Source organism: Leptodactylus fuscus, chromosome 7, assembly GCF_031893055.1.
Source record: "Leptodactylus fuscus isolate aLepFus1 chromosome 7, aLepFus1.hap2, whole genome shotgun sequence".
Classification (NCBI taxonomy): domain Eukaryota; kingdom Metazoa; phylum Chordata; class Amphibia; order Anura; family Leptodactylidae; genus Leptodactylus; species Leptodactylus fuscus.
Window position 1 is genome coordinate 84,796,390 of NC_134271.1, and position 16,197 is coordinate 84,812,586.

Below are 16,197 nucleotides of genomic sequence, written 5' to 3' on the forward strand. Positions count from 1 at the left end.
TGCAAACTCAGTTCACGCTAATAGAATGCATTGGCCAGCGCTGATTGGCCAATGCATTCTATTAGCCCGATGAAGTAGAGCTGAATGTGTGTGCTAAGCACACACATTCAGCACCGCTTCATCAAGCCAATACAATGCATTAGCCAGTGCTGATTGGCCAGAGTACGGAATTCGGCCAATCAGCGCTGGCCAATGCATTCTATTAGCCCGATGAAGTAGAGCTGAATGTGTGTGCTAAGCACACACATTCAGCACTGCTTCATCAAGCCAATACAATGCATTAGCCAGTGCTGATTGGCCAGAGTACGGAATTCGGCCAATCAGCGCTGGCTCTGCTGGAGGAGGCGGAGTCTAAGATAGCTCCACACCAGTCTCCATTCAGGTCCGACCTTAGACTCCGCCTCCTCCGGCAGAGCCAGCGCTGATTGGCCGAAGGCTGGCCAATGCATTCCTATGCGAATGCAGACTTAGCAGTGCTGAGTCAGTTTTGCTCAACTACACATCTGATGCACACTCGGCACTGCTACATCAGATGTAGCAATCTGATGTAGCAGAGCCGAGGGTGCACTAGAACCCCTGTGCAAACTCAGTTCACGCTAATAGAATGCATTGGCCAGCGCTGATTGGCCAATGCATTCTATTAGCCCGATGAAGTAGAGCTGAATGTGTGTGCTAAGCACACACATTCAGCACCGCTTCATCAAGCCAATACAATGCATTAGCCAGTGCTGATTGGCCAGAGTACGGAATTCGGCCAATCAGCGCTGGCTCTGCTGGAGGAGGCGGAGTCTAAGGTCGGACCTGAATGGAGACTGGTGTGGAGCGATCTTAGACTCCGCCTCCTCCAGCAGAGCCAGCGCTGATTGGCCGAATTCCGTACTCTGGCCAATCAGCACTGGCTAATGCATTGTATTGGCTTGATGAAGCAGTGCTGAATGTGTGTGCTTAGCACACACATTCAGCTCTACTTCATCGGGCTAATAGAATGCATTGGCCAGCGCTGATTGGCCGAATTCCGTACTCTGGCCAATCAGCACTGGCTAATGCATTGTATTGGCTTGATGAAGCAGTGCTGAATGTGTGTGCTTAGCACACACATTCAGCTCTACTTCATCGGGCTAATAGAATGCATTGGCCAATCAGCGCTGGCCAATGCATTCTATTAGCGTGAACTGAGTTTGCACAGGGGTTCTAGTGCACCCTCGGCTCTGCTACATCAGATTGCTACATCTGATGTAGCAGTGCCGAGTGTGCATCAGATGTGTAGTTGAGCAAAACTGACTCAGCACTGCTAAGTCTCTGCATTCGCATAGGAATGCATTGGCCAGCCTTCGGCCAATCAGCGCTGGCTCTGCTGGAGGAGGCGGAGTCTAAGGTCGGACCTGAATGGAGACTGGTGTGGAGCGATCTTAGACTCCGCCTCCTCCAGCAGAGCCAGCGCTGATTGGTCGAGTTCCGTACTCTGGCCAATCAGCGCTGGCCAATGCATTCTATTAGCCCGATGAAGTAGAGCTGAATGTGTGTGCTTAGCACACACATTCAGCTCTACTTCATCAGGCTAATAGAATACATTGGCCAATCAGCGCTGGCCAATGCATTCTATTAGCTTGATGAAGCAGAGTGTGCACAAGGGTTCAAGCGCACCCTCGGCTCTGATGTAGCAGAGCTGAGGGTGCACAAGGGTTCAAGTGCACCCTCGGCTCTCCTACATCAGAGCCGAGGGTGCGCTTGAACCCTTGTGCAGCCTCGGCTCTGCTACATCAGAGCCGAGGGTGCGCTTGAACCCTTGTGCACACTCTGCTTCATCAAGCTAATAGAATGCATTGGCCAGCGCTGATTGGCCAGAGTACGGAATTCGGCCAATCAGCGCTGGCCAATGCATCCCTATGGGAAAAAGTTTATCTCACAAAAATCACAATTACACACCCGATAGAGCCCCAAAAAGTTATTTTTAATAACATTCCCCCCTAAATAAAGGTTATCCCTAGCTATCCCTGCCTGTACAGCTATCCCTGTCTCATAGTCACAAAGTTCACATTCTCATATGACCCGGATTTGAAATCCACTATTCGTCTAAAATGGAGGTCACCTGATTTCGGCAGCCAATGACTTTTTCCAATTTTTTTCAATGCCCCCGGTGTCGTAGTTCCTGTCCCACCTCCCCTGCGCTGTTATTGGTGCAAAAAAGGCGCCAGGGAAGGTGGGAGGGGAATCGAATTTTGGCGCACTTTACCACGTGGTGTTCGATTCGATTCGAACATGGCGAACACCCTGATATCCGATCGAACATGTGTTCGATAGAACACTGTTCGCTCATCTCTAATTATTACATATAATAAATGGTTTAAGGCTCTACCTAGTGGAGAAAGTGAGGAACAGCATGTGATATACAACAGATATGAATCTTCTCTATTACGATCTAACACTCAAAACATAGGATGGGTAGCCCCTTAGAATTTACTGTAAACTATTTGGTTTGACAGAGGTCGGGCCAAACAAAGGCCTTCTGGCCTACCATGTCTGAGGCACAGCCTAATAGTTTTACATACTGACACACACGTGAACTGCCCGCGCGGATTTTGACACCGAGAGAGATGCGGTGAGCCGCGTCTCTCTCTCTCGTCAAAACCCGCCTGCCGCGACCATCGCGGTCGCGGCTTCCCCCTCCGCTGTCGGCTCAAATGAATGAGCCGACATAGGAGGGAGCTGCCGGGGGCGGAAGCCACGCAGCTGAGCCCGCGCGGCTTCCGCTTGAAAAAAGGGCATGTTGTTTCTTTTCGCCGCTAGCGGAAAGAAAAAGCCCGGTGGTCTACATAGACCACCATTGTAAAGGGGCGGATTTTGAAGCGAAATCCGCTGTCAAAATCCGCCCCTTTGCCTACGTGTGAACTAGCCCTAAGGAATAATGCTCTGGTGTACCAAAGCATTACATAAGTGCTTATACATTGTGAAGTCCCCTAATAGGGCTAAAATAATAATGATAAAAACTATGGTGGAATTCTCAACTATACCTTGTTCAGCCAAAAAAAAACAGACCTACATACAGTGAGAACTATATCACTGGACATGGATTCACCCAAAATTTTTTCTTATCAACATACTTAAGGGTGCCCTCAAAATGAAAACGTAACTTTTAATGGGTTGTACTAAAAATAAAGACATCAGAACTTGTGTTAAAAGGGTGCAGAGTAGTGATTTAAAATAACAAAAACTATCACAAAAAGTGTTTACTAACACTGCAGCTGCTTATACAAAAGAGTGTCTCACTTGAGATATTCAGGGCAGTACAATGCACAATTCACCATGTCACATAGGAATTACACTTCACTACTAAATAATTGGTTTCAGAATACCTCCCAGGCCAAATACTGGTGCCATGAAGGCAGGGCCGCCATCAGGAATTTTGGGGCCCCATACAGCCTAAGTGTCTGCCCCCCCCCCCGCCATTTTAAAACTACTTTATTTTGTGACATACCAATTCTGTATTACATTTCCCTTTATTTAGCAGCATTACAAGGCTTAATCAGATTCTATTTGCAGGTAAAATCTGCTACGTGTGACAGCGCCTATAGAGAGCCAACACCATTTATAAGAGCCCTCCTAATAAATCCTCAGGGCTTATTCACATTGCGTTTTTGTCCTCCCTTGCCGGGATACGTTGGTAACCAGTCAGAATCAGCTGTCAACTTATCCCTGCACAAAGAACTGGCCATTAAAAAAAGGAGGGCCTGCAATTCTCCGTGTAGGGATAAGTGGGGAGCTGATTGTGACTGGTTACCAACGTATCCTGGCAAGGGAGGACAAAAACACAATGTGAACACTCCTTTAAAGTGAAAGTCCCACCCCCAAACAGGCTGCTATGCTAGTAGCATAGCAGCCTACATCATTATTAATACAAAGCACACATACCTTTGGAGGTATTGTGTGATTTGTAGTTCTCCAGCTAAAAACTTATATATTATATATTATTGCCCCAGTTCCCTCTCCACGGTGCCGCACACCCAATGCCCCAACATTCACCCCCCCCGTCCACCTTCAAACATCTTTCCATTGCCCCCTGTACCCATACCTCCCAACTTTTGAAGAACCAAAAGAGGGACAAAATGTGCGGCGCGCTCTGCGTGCCGCGGCAAATTTATGTTGACTCCGCCCATTCTCATTAATTTTTCATGTGCCCGCACACAGTATAACAGTCACCTGTAAATTATATGTCCCCCCTCTATCTCTCCCCCAAGCTTCATATACACCCTTCATCTTCCCCCAGTTTCATGTCCCCCCTCCATCTCTGCCCCCAGTTTCATGTCCCCTCCATGTCTGTCTCCAGATTCATGTCCCCCCATCTCTGCCCCCAGTTTCATGTCCCCCATCTCTGCCCCCAGATTCATGTCCCTCTATCTCTGCCCCCAGATTCATGTCCCTCCATCTCTGCCCCCAGATTAATGTCCCCACATCTCTGCCCCCAGATTCATGTCCCCCCATCTCTGCCCCCAGTTTCATGTCCCCCATCTCTGCCCCCAGATTCATGTCCCTCTATCTCTGCCCCCAGATTCATGTCCCTCCATCTCTGCCCCCAGATTAATGTCCCCACATCTCTGCCCCCAGATTAATGTCCCCCCATCTCTGCCCCCAGATTCATGTCTCCACATCTCTGCCCCCAGATTCATGTCCTCTCCATCTCTGCCCCCAGATTCATGTCCTCTCCATCTCTGCCCCCAGATTCATGTCCTCTCCATCTCTGCCCCCAGATTCATGTCCCCTCCATCTCTGCCCCCAGATTTATGTCCCCCATCTCTGCCCCAGTGTCATGCCATCCTCTCCATCTCTGCCCCCAGTGTCATGCGGTCCTCTCCATCTCTGCCCCCAGTGTCATGCCGTCCTCTCCATCTCTGCCCCCAGTGTCATGCCGTCCTCTCCATCTCTGCCCCCCAGTGTCATGCCATCCTCTCCATCTCTGCTCCCAGTGTCATGCCGTCCTCTCCATCTCTGCCCCCAGTGTCATGCCGTCCTCTCCATCTCTGTCCCCAGTGTCATGCCGTCCTCTCCTTCATCTGCCCCCAGATTCACGTTCCACATTAAACTTACCTTTTCCTCGTTCCCACGCTGCTCTCCGCGCGCCTCTCTCCCTCACTGGCGCACAGATGTAGACGCGATGTGACGTCATCACATCGCGTCTACACAGCCAGTAGGCGTCGTTCAGCCTACTGGACGCAGATCTGAGTTGAAATCGGACATACCGTATAATGACTGCTGCGGGCGCCAGAAGTCGGCACACAGTGGCGGTCCAAAACTGCCCCCCCCCCATTTTTCAATTTGGCCGGGCCCCTGATGCCAGTAGCAGTAATACTGGCCTATTGGCGGCCCTGCATCAAGGGGCTTTAAAAGATAGACCTAGTTTGCCATATTTGCCTACAGACAGCTGTGATGGAGGTAGATGCTGAAAATTCAGTAAAAGATGTATGTAGACAGAGCTAGCAAATCACATCTGCCCTTGGTTTGTGGCCACAAAGGTACGCTTCTGCTTCTAAAGCCTCTACACAGCACTAGTATTAGTATCACAATATTCTTCTTCCGCCACACTGGCAACACGATTGATCTTGTCTTCCATCAACTCCTCACAGTTTCTAAATTTACTAACTCTTCTCTACCGCTCTCTGATCATAACCTTCTATCTCTCAGCATCAGTGCTCTCTCCCCTTCACAAGATACCCCTACCCATCACACATATAGGAATTTACGTGCTATCGACACCCAGCACCTCTCAGATACTCTACAGTCCTCTCTGTCCCCCATCTCCTCAATCTCCTGTCCCAATATGGCCACCAGTCACTATAATGAAACCCTTAAAAATGCATTGGATGAGGTGGTTCCCCCTCCACTCGTAAAGTCCCACATAGGAGGCAGCAACTCTGGCACACATCACAGACACAATTTATTCAGCGGTGCTCTAGGTGTGCCGAACATCTCTGGAGAAAATCACGTTCACCTGCAGATTTCCTCCACTTCAAATTTATGCTTAAAACATATAGTTCTGCCCTTAACCTCACCAAACAAGACTATTTCACCGCCCTCATCTCTTCTCTCTCCAGCAACCCTAAAAGGCTTTTTGAAACTTTTCACTCCTTACTCACACCCAAGGTGCAGACGCCATTCAGAGACCTTAGTGCTGATGACCTGGCCACGTATTTCCATGCTAAAATTGATAAGATCCGTCAGGAAATAACTGCCCAAGCCCCAGGTGGCATTGATTCCCACACCTACCATAGTACGGACCCCCTCACCAACCGCACTTCCATCTGTCCACTTACATCCTCTATTATCAGAACCTCCCACGCTCGTATACAAGACTTCTCCCGAGTTGCACCACTTCTCTGGAATGCTCTATCCTGGACAATCAGATTATCTCCCAATTTCTACAGTTTCAAACGCAAACTAAAGACACATCTTTTCATACATACTATAATTAGAATCCCCAAAATGTAACCCTCCTCTGTCCCTGCTCCCACATTACCCCACATGATATGATGCCATTTCAGGCTATCTTTATATGTCCAAGCTCCATACACATGTTAAAGGACACGACTAGTGACGGCTCATAAAGTCTTATGTTTGTGTAATGACAGTAACCTCTATTACAAAAGTGTCTGACCTCTGTATAAGCAATGCCGCCCCTGCTACCTCTTGTGTCACCCCCTCTACCTCATAGATTGTAAGCTCTTGCGAGCAGGGCCCTCAGTCCCATTGTGTGAAATGACTTTCTTTGTTATGTATCTTTCTGTCTGTATTTGAACCCTACAAATTGTACAGCGCTGCGGAATATGTTGGCGCTATATAAATAAAAATTATTATTATTATTATTGGTTTGAGAGACATTTTGGATCTGATAGACTACCTTTAAAGACGTTTCATTTAAATAAAGCTTAAACAAAGATGTGTTACCAGATTTCACAAAACGAAGATAATGCCTTATTGGGTTTTCCCACCGCAGCAACTTATTTCCTGTCCACAGGATAGGAGATAACTTTCAGTTCAGTGGTGGGACCCAATCACAAGAATGGAGGTGTTTGGCTCCCCAGTCTGAATAGAGCAGTGGTCTGAGGGACCACCCACACTTTGACCCTGACTACCAGAGATAGTAGCACTTCGATCTGGACTTCAGTTTTTTTCAGTGGTCCCATAGAAGGAGATGGAGCAGAACAAGGGAGCAAAACCGTCCTGTTCTCATTTTTCTCTGATCAGTTATGTGACAAGATTTCTTATACTTATTTGTTTCCTTGATTTATTCAAAGTTTGTCCAAATTTTGATAACAGATTATGGTTTGTATGACCATGACCACTATATGGTACACATTCTCTGTACCGGGCTCTGCTATGTGTTACAATTGTATAACGTAAGAAGGATAATAATGACCTGTGCAGATTGGGACGGAAGTGTAAGTGGGGACATGAATGTGTCTCTGAGAATCTAGAACATTGTATGACAGTATAATCTCTGGAATTCATGTCTATTATTACAGATGTTACTCTTATTATTGGCAAAAACTATTTCCCACACAAGATTCTAACAGCAGAATATACTATGAGGACAGGCATTGCTTTGTGAGTGTTTCACTCAGGATGGGAAGATAGTTAGCACAGAAGAAAGCACTATTCTACCAATGGCAAATGAGCGATGCCATTTTACCTGGGATCACCATTCATAGAATGAGAACCAGAGGTAGCAATGCATTAACAAGACAGCTGGGAGCCTACTGAAGGCTTCCAGGCTTGCCATTACATTGTTTCTCTTGCAGGCTGTGATAATAGAACTATAGAGATTTTACAATACATTGCAATGCATTAGCATTTCAGTGTATTGTATTAGCATGGTTCAAAACCCCTAGAGGGTCTAAAAATAAAAGTTAAAAAAAAAATAAAAAAAAATTAAACGTTCAAACCACCACCCTTTCCCTAGATCTTTCTCTTTTACCTACCATAAAAATTTTAATAAAAAATAATCAAAAAACTTTCCCCAAAATGTTATAAATAAAAAGTACATCTGGCCCCACAAAAATTAACAACTTATGCAGCCCTGTATATGGATAAAAAGTTACAGGTGAATTTGGCAACCCCAATAATTTTTTTTTTTTTTTTTAAAGTTGTTTTGGACATTTTTGAGGTGTTAAAATGTAATAAAAACTTTAAAAATTTGTTATTGCCTTAGTTGTACCGACCCGCAGAATACAGGTAACACGTGATTTTGGCTGCACAGTGAATGCCGTAAAAACCTGTAAGAAAGTCATGCAAACACAGTTTTTCTCTAATCCTGTCCTATTCTGATTTTTATTTCCGCTTCCCAGTACATCTTATGAATATTAAATGGAATTATTACAAAGCTATGTCTCTTGGTAGTCGGGGAGTAAGGTCTGTCAGCTTCTTCACTGGCATAGCACATCTCTTAAGTGTCCTTTAGGAGTCTTCTCTCATCATCATTAGATGCCATTCTAGCATCAAGCAGATGCGTTCTCTTTCCTGCTCTGGCCTCTATATCCTCGTCTGGCATCTTGTCTTCTGCTTAATTAGTTTTAAATGTCTTACTCAGAACAGAGATGAAAACTACAGACAAAGAATGTGAGGAACCATCCTGGTCAATGTGGAGGCCTTGGCCTGCATGAGCTGCTGTCATCCTCTCATTACTGAACTAAAATATATCTTATAAAATTGGGATTTACTTTAATAATTTTACAAATATTTTTTTGTTTTTTTCTCATACTGATTTCAATTACTGGTAATCATGGCCTTCAGTGCAAATCTATCTATCTTAAAGGGTACCTGAGTTTTCATGAAAGATTAAATATGTGCAGGATCTTGCTGGGCAGTCCATGACTGTATAAGCCTTTGTACATGATGTCCTATCAGTTTTTTTACTATTAGTAATTACATTATCACTGAAGAACATTTTGCATTTGTCGCAGGTTGTGCGTGTATACAATATGGAGCAGTCTGCCCCCTCCCCTGTCCATTACTACTAATACTGGTTTATTTACATGGAATTCTGCAGGTAGTAACTGTACAATACCAAAGAAATAACTGAGAAAAGCTTAAGTGAGTATAATATAGGAAATTCAAGACCTCTGAACTGCAAAATCTCAGCTTGGGGCCCCCTTGTGCAACTTTTCTTTACAATTAACAGCTGCTCCCACCAGCACATTTTAATTTCCCTTTCTTTCGCTATTTGGGCCCATCAAGCAAATCAGAAAGTAGATTAAAGAAGTTTAATCAAACTCAGATGTGGTGAGGTGACCTGTCGGCCTGTTACACCAGTGCACCTAAGTGTGAATGGAAGTGAGGGATTTTTTTTTTGTCTACAAATTTGCATGTAAACGACATTTGTAAAATCCTGTTTGTTTAAACCAGGGTATTCTCTGTTCATCTATTGATATGTATGCTGTACACCTATTGATATATAAGGTTATCCTTACACCTGTCCCCAAAATTGCTGACAAAGCGGCATGTTGGTATAAAATCGAGATGTTTTTGGATAGTACTCCTGGCATTGTGTACTAAAGGGCATGGGAAAAGTGACACTAGGTGACAATTGCACATTACTGGTGTGGTCAGAATAAGGTATTTTTTTGGAAGAATGGACTGCAATGGACTTAGCCCTGTGCAAAATTTTCCTGGAATTTCCTCTTTGGGACAGTCTATTATCAATAAGTTTTGCTTTCCTGTTGTCACATAGATTCTATAGTACAAGCTCTGAGTGCTGTGATATATATCCTATGGGCAGATTTTTAACTGTATGTGAAGGTGGTGGTATTGCCACGCACAGGTTTCCTATATAGACTAGTATGAATTCTTCCCTCCTGTACATCACCTCTTAGGTACACGTCTAAGAATGGTAATCGGCGGTAAACCTGAGGATTAAATCATTGGAAATAATGTACTCCACAAAATTTGGTCTAAGTGTGAATTCCGAAAACCCTATTAGGAGGAAGTCATCTATTTATTTTTGAATGGGCGATACCTAAAGTGTTAATGTTTATTATGGTTTATTTACTGAATTTATGTATTTGTCATGTTCTTCAAAAACGTTATTTTAATTTCTCTTTTACTTTTATTTTCACACCCTCTAGGACCTTGAACCCCAACATGACAATCGGGGTACATAGGGTTCTCGAACATAAGGTATTCCATCTGTTGATGAGTTCTAATGCCTCCTCCAATAATTGGATTAGGGATTATTAACATCCCTTGTAGGGTTGTTCTTTAATCTCCAGTAGCTGTTCCCTTCAGTCAACATATTTTCCCATTCCTGCTCATATAATGCTTTATCAGTGATTCCACCTTATTCAATGATCTTTTCACTATATCAGGGTATTTACGTAACTGTGACAGAGCAAGTTTGTCAGACCTGGAGAGATTGGACATTGGTGATTGACTACATTGCTTGGATTGTTTGAGTTCCCTCTCAAAGACTTCTTAAAAATAGTCCATGGCAGGAACTTGGATAGAATTTCAGATTGGGTGTCTTCATTATAGTCTAGGCCCCTTCCTTCTCAGATTTATGTTGTACGTCCATTTTAATTGCTATTCCATGTCAGATAAATCCTTGCTGCTTCTTCCATCCATGTTTTCTGCCTCTCCGATGCTGCTATTTTTTGGCTGGTGCCTCTTAATACCACCTTTACTCTTCTTTCCTTTATGAGGGCAGCAGTTGACATCTAAACATCTCCATTCTGAGTTTGTGGTATATATCATTATCTGAATCAGTATAGTCTGTATTACTATCCATACTGTTGTTACTATTTACCTGGGAAGCGGCCAGGTCATTCCTTCTTCTCCAAGTATTGAGAGGCAAATTCCTGGGATGACAACACCTATTTTATGTAAGATGGTGAGATGATATACACATCTAGTCATTTGCCTATGCCAGTGATGACGTGCCCCTGTACCCAGACTCTATTCTTCTAAGCCTCCCATTGTACGATGATTATTTAATGAGTATTCCCATCTCAGAATTTAAGGCCATATCCATAGGATTTTCATTAATGCCTGATAGATACAGGTCCCACCGGTGGGACATGCATCTGTCTCGAGGAGAGGAGTCTGTGTGTTCCTGACAGTGGATGGAGAGAGGCTGCACAAGTGTGTATCTCTTTAATCACTTGCACAGATGTTACTGCAATAGCCGGAGCGGCCTGCTTGGCCTCTTTTTGTAACCCCTGTAAAAGTGATTGAGGAGATGCTTACATGTACGGTCCCTCTGCACCTACTCAGCACTTATGCCATACCCTATGGAAGGAGATAAATACTGATAACATCACTAAAGGGTCAGTCGCAGTTGCACTTGGATTAGATAGTGACCCTTTGCTTCTGCAGGATAAAGATATAACACCAGTCCCTTCTTCCTGCCTCCTTAGTGTGGAGGGTCCAGATGTGATCTCCACAGCTCAGAATTTATCCTGTTGTCTTCAAAGAGAAGAGAGAAGAGGCAGTGAAGCATCTAGAGGAAAGAAATTCTGTTTAATCTGAAGCCACAGCGGAGAATAAACAAGCAGTAAATCTCATTTATGGGATCATCTGAAGACATTTGTGAAGGCTTGAGAGTCCAGAGTCAGAAGAAAGTCTGTGGTTAGAGTGTATAAATCCTGAAGGAGAACAAGCAGAGGACGAGGCACTTACAGGTTTTTATATGACCCATGAACTATATTCATGGATTATTACATTTGTATTAGGAATCACTACTCTGCATATGGTTCTGGTTAAGGCTCTGTTCACATCTGTGTTGTTCATTTCCGCTGTTCCATTCGATCATAGGAGCAAAACAACGAAAATAAGACTGTGCCAGATCCATTGAATAAAGGACACCAAAGTTCCCTACAGACCCCACTGACTGGACTATTTTGTCTGGCATTTTTGATGGAATCTGCAACTGAGGTTTCTAATGAAGCCTTCAATGCAGATAGAAACAGAGTAACAACATTACTCAGTGATTTCCATTGCTTCCCTTAATCCCCAGTTTTGCCCCCTCAGGCTTTGAGCAAAGTTCCTAACAGTTTCGTCCATGCAAGAATTTGTGTAAAATGGCTGTACCTCTAAGGCTGTGGGGGCTAGAACCTCAATTTTGCTTTGAAGCCAAGATCATGCCTGCAGCCCCAGAAGAACCAATGTTATCACTGGTTGAAGTGAGAGCAACATATACTTACAGCTCTCATTTCAGCCAGTATGCATGGAGAGGAGATTGATGATCCTAGAGGAGGGGGGTAGCGACTTTTATTCATGGTATCAACTCCCATTATCAATCAGACAGTATACTGACCACAGCATATAAGTGTTCTACAGAAATATTTTATTGTTAATTACTTCTTAATGAAAATAGATTAAAAAAAAACACAATGTGTGAGGCATCACCACATAACAACCCATAAAATAAAATTAGTAGATTATTTATTCTATATGATGATAAATGCCATAGACCAGTTATGTCAATGCAAAAAGAAAAATGTTATGGGTCCTAGAATATGGCGACACACAAACCAATTGAAGTTATTTTCTGGAAAAAAGGTTTATTGTGCAAAAGTAGTAAAATAAAAAAATAGCAAAAGATATAGGAATTTTTTATCAGTAGCACCAACCATACAACAATAACATTATAATATTAATTATATTGCCATAAAAGAAAAATGCATTTATCCTCTTATAAACCCCCCCCCCCCTCAAAGAAATACATTTAGTACAAAATACAAGGTCTTGTAAAGCTACGTTGTAATAAAATTTGAATATAAATTATGATCATTACAATGCAGAAAGGGATAATCAAAAGGGTTAAATGCATATTAGGCACCAGAATCTGAAAAAAATAGGGCATTTTCGGGAGGGTTACTGCAATTTTAATGTTACTATTAAAGGGAAAAGCAGGTTGAACAGTATAAAAAAACATGATGTCTACACATGTCCACAGTTCATGAGTGGTAATGCATACCTCCCAACAGTCCCAGATTCCGCAGGACATTCCCGGATTCAGGGTCATGTTCCACAGTGCCAGTCAGCAGCAGGTATGTCCCAGTTTCAACTCATCTGCGTCCTCCAGACGCAGATGAGTTGAATACATAGGCAAGTAAAGCAGGTGCTGTCACAACTCAGCGCTTTCTTTACCGCTGACTCCTGCATGTGTAGGCACGATGTGATAACGTCACTCACATCACGCCTACAACTCTGTAAGTAAAACTGTGGAGAGAGCTGCAGGGGAGCGTGGGAAAGGTGAGTAGCAGTGTTGTTTTGTGTTAAACATTGATGGGGGGCATAATGAGTGGGGCCCATGAAACTAGGGGCAGATGAAGGGGGGGGCCACATGAAACTGGGGTAGAGATGGAGGGGGGGACATGAAACTAGGGCAAATATGGAGGGGGAACATGAAACTGGCGTCAGAGATGGAGGGGGCATATGAAATTGGGGCAGAGATGGAGGGGGGCATGAAACTGGGAGCAGAGATGATGGGGGGCATGAAACTATGGGCAGAGATGGGGGACATGAAACTAGGGGCAGAGATGGAGGGGGCATATGAAATTGGGGGCAGAGATGGAGGGGGGGCATGAAACTAGGGGAAGAGATGGAGGGGGGTCATGAAACTAGGGGCAGAGATGGAGAGGGGGGAACATGAAACTAGGGGCAGCGATGGAGAGGGGAACATGAAACTAGGGGCAGAGATGGAGGGGGGACATGAAACTGGGGGCAGAGATGGAGGGCAGAGATGGAACTGGGGACAGAGGTGGAGGGGGGGGGGACATGAAACTAGGGCAGATGGAGGGGAACATGAAACTGGGGGCAGATGAGGGGTATATGAAACTGGGGGAGAGATTGAGGGGGGGACATATAATTTACAGGTGACTATAGGAGGATTATACTGTGTGGGGGCACATGAAAAATGAATGAAAATGGGGGAGTCAACATAAAAGTGGGGGGAGCTAAATGTGCTGCAGCGTGCTATGTGCACTACACATTTTGTCTCTCTTTCTGTTCTTCAAAAGTTAGGAGGTATGGTATTGCACTAACATAACTGCTACACATGTTCTTAGGTTGTGAGTGGTATTACAGTTCAGCTCCTTTCACTTCAATTGAGCAAAGCTTCCATACTGGACATAACCTACAGACAGGTGTGGTACTGCCATTTTTAAGCTCACACTTCATAGGAAACACAGCCCCTGTCCTTTCTCTGTAGCTCCTCCTGTGAGGTTTTGCACAGTATTCTATACCTCATCTATGGTGGCATGAAAGAGTAAAGTTAGAACCAGTGGCGTAACTACCACCATAGCAGCGGTAGCAGCTGCCACAGGGCCCGGGACATCAGGGGCCCGGTGACAGCTGCTACCGCTGCTATCATTATTCTCGGAGGTCTTTTCGGACCCCCGAGTATAATGATCGGGGCCCCCTGTTGGTGGAATACTTTCCACCAACAGGGGGCCCCGGAGCTGCAGCTCTGGCTCCTGTCAGCGCTTCAGGATGCTCCCCCTCTCTCTCCCCCCTCCCTTTCTCTGCTGTCCTCTGCCCACCAATGAGAGGAGGAGGCGGGGCTTATCCCTGCCGTCCTGCACTGAAGAGGAAGAAAGGATGAAGGAAAGTGAAACTAAAGCTACACAGGTACGTACTGGGGTTACCTATTAATGTCAGGCATTTGGGGTGATTACTTGTGTTTTAGTAACTCCATGTGCCTCATATTAATAGCAGTTAACCCCATCATGTCCCTCACATTAACCCCTGTTTGCCTCACCATAAGAGTTACTGATATGTGAGACATATGGGGGTAATAATAATGAAGATACTTTATTATTACCTCCATGTCTCTCACATATCAGTAACTCTTATGGTGAGGCACACAGGGGTTAATGTGAGGGAGATGATGGGGTTAACTGCTATTAATATGAGGCACATGGAGTTACTAAATTGTAATGCACATGACCACATTTTTTATCCACAATTGTCCTGGTATAGCAGTCAGCAGGTGACGTGACAGTATTTAGTCCTGTAGGGGCCACTATTGGGTATAATACTGTGTGCAGGGGCCACTATTGGGTATAATACTGTGTGCAGGGGCCACTATGGGACATAATAGAGAGCACAGGAATGCGTAGGAGGGACTCGGTCGAGATCTTCGGTGTCGGGGGGGCCCCATGTCAAAAGTTCGCCACGGGGCCCCGCCATTCCTAGTTACGCCACTGGTTAGAACCTTAATGTTTAAAGGGGTTTTGGCACTAAAGGGGTTGTTCATGACTTCACAAACATGGATGCTTTCTTCTTCTCAGGAAGTGACATTATGTCCATTGATCAAATGGCAATGCCACCTATTCATCCCATTAATATGATTGAGACTGAGCTGCACCATGGCCATGTGACCAACGAACATGATGTCACTTCCTGATAGGAAGAAAGCAGCCATATTTCTTCCACAAGCCCTTTAATCAAAGTATGTATATTTAATCTATTTAGGGAATAAATGCTATCTATTTCAGTTTTCATCTTCTTATTTTTCCACTTCCTTATTTCCTGTGAGCTCGCTTGTTTACGACTATATCCTCATAGTGCTTGAAGCCAGTAGCACTCATAGGTCTGGCTGAGCGCGAGCACGATCTGTTTACAGGATGACTATGTAAGATGTAACCATTGCCAATGGGAAGGGAAACCAGAAAATCTCATGGGATACAAGAAGATGGATTTATGGAAAAAAAACAACTAATGATCTCGGGATATATGTTGAAAACAAACTGTAGACTGACACTCCTTTACTATTAAGAAAGAAGGCTGAAAGGAATAAGGAACTCACCCAGACACTGCCCCTCCAGTAGCCAGTATCCCTCCGTACAGGAGCAGGTGTAGCCGCCCTCAGTGTTTATACACAGCTGGGTGGGATTACAGTGGTGGGAGTCGCTCGCACATTCATCAATATCTGCAACATAGAAACAAAGCCGTGATCTCAATATAAATGACATGAAAATGTTGGACGACTCGAATATCTACTGCTTTGGACTACATTCACATTTGCACTCATGTTTCAATTGCAATGACTAAATCGGCGGTCCTGCATGTCATGACTTCTTCATTCACTGGTATTAGCTTTACAACTTTTAAAGTTGACCGCCAGCAAGCCATCCCCTGTCCAGTTTCCCCAGGGTTTAGGATGGAATCCATGGGCCAGACAGCGGCAGTAGTGTGAACGCCCCCTAA

General features: G+C 44.5%; 1 protein-coding gene across 1 annotated transcript in view; it reads right to left on the reverse strand.

Annotated features, from left to right (window-relative positions):
* FBLN5 (fibulin 5) overlaps window positions 1-16,197 on the reverse strand; it is a 56,809-nt gene that overhangs the window by 16,456 nt on the left and 24,156 nt on the right. Inside the window, exon 5 of the mRNA XM_075282419.1 lies at window positions 15,797-15,919. Coding sequence (XP_075138520.1) covers window positions 15,797-15,919 — 123 coding nt within the window. The remainder of the gene's footprint in view (window positions 1-15,796; window positions 15,920-16,197) is intronic.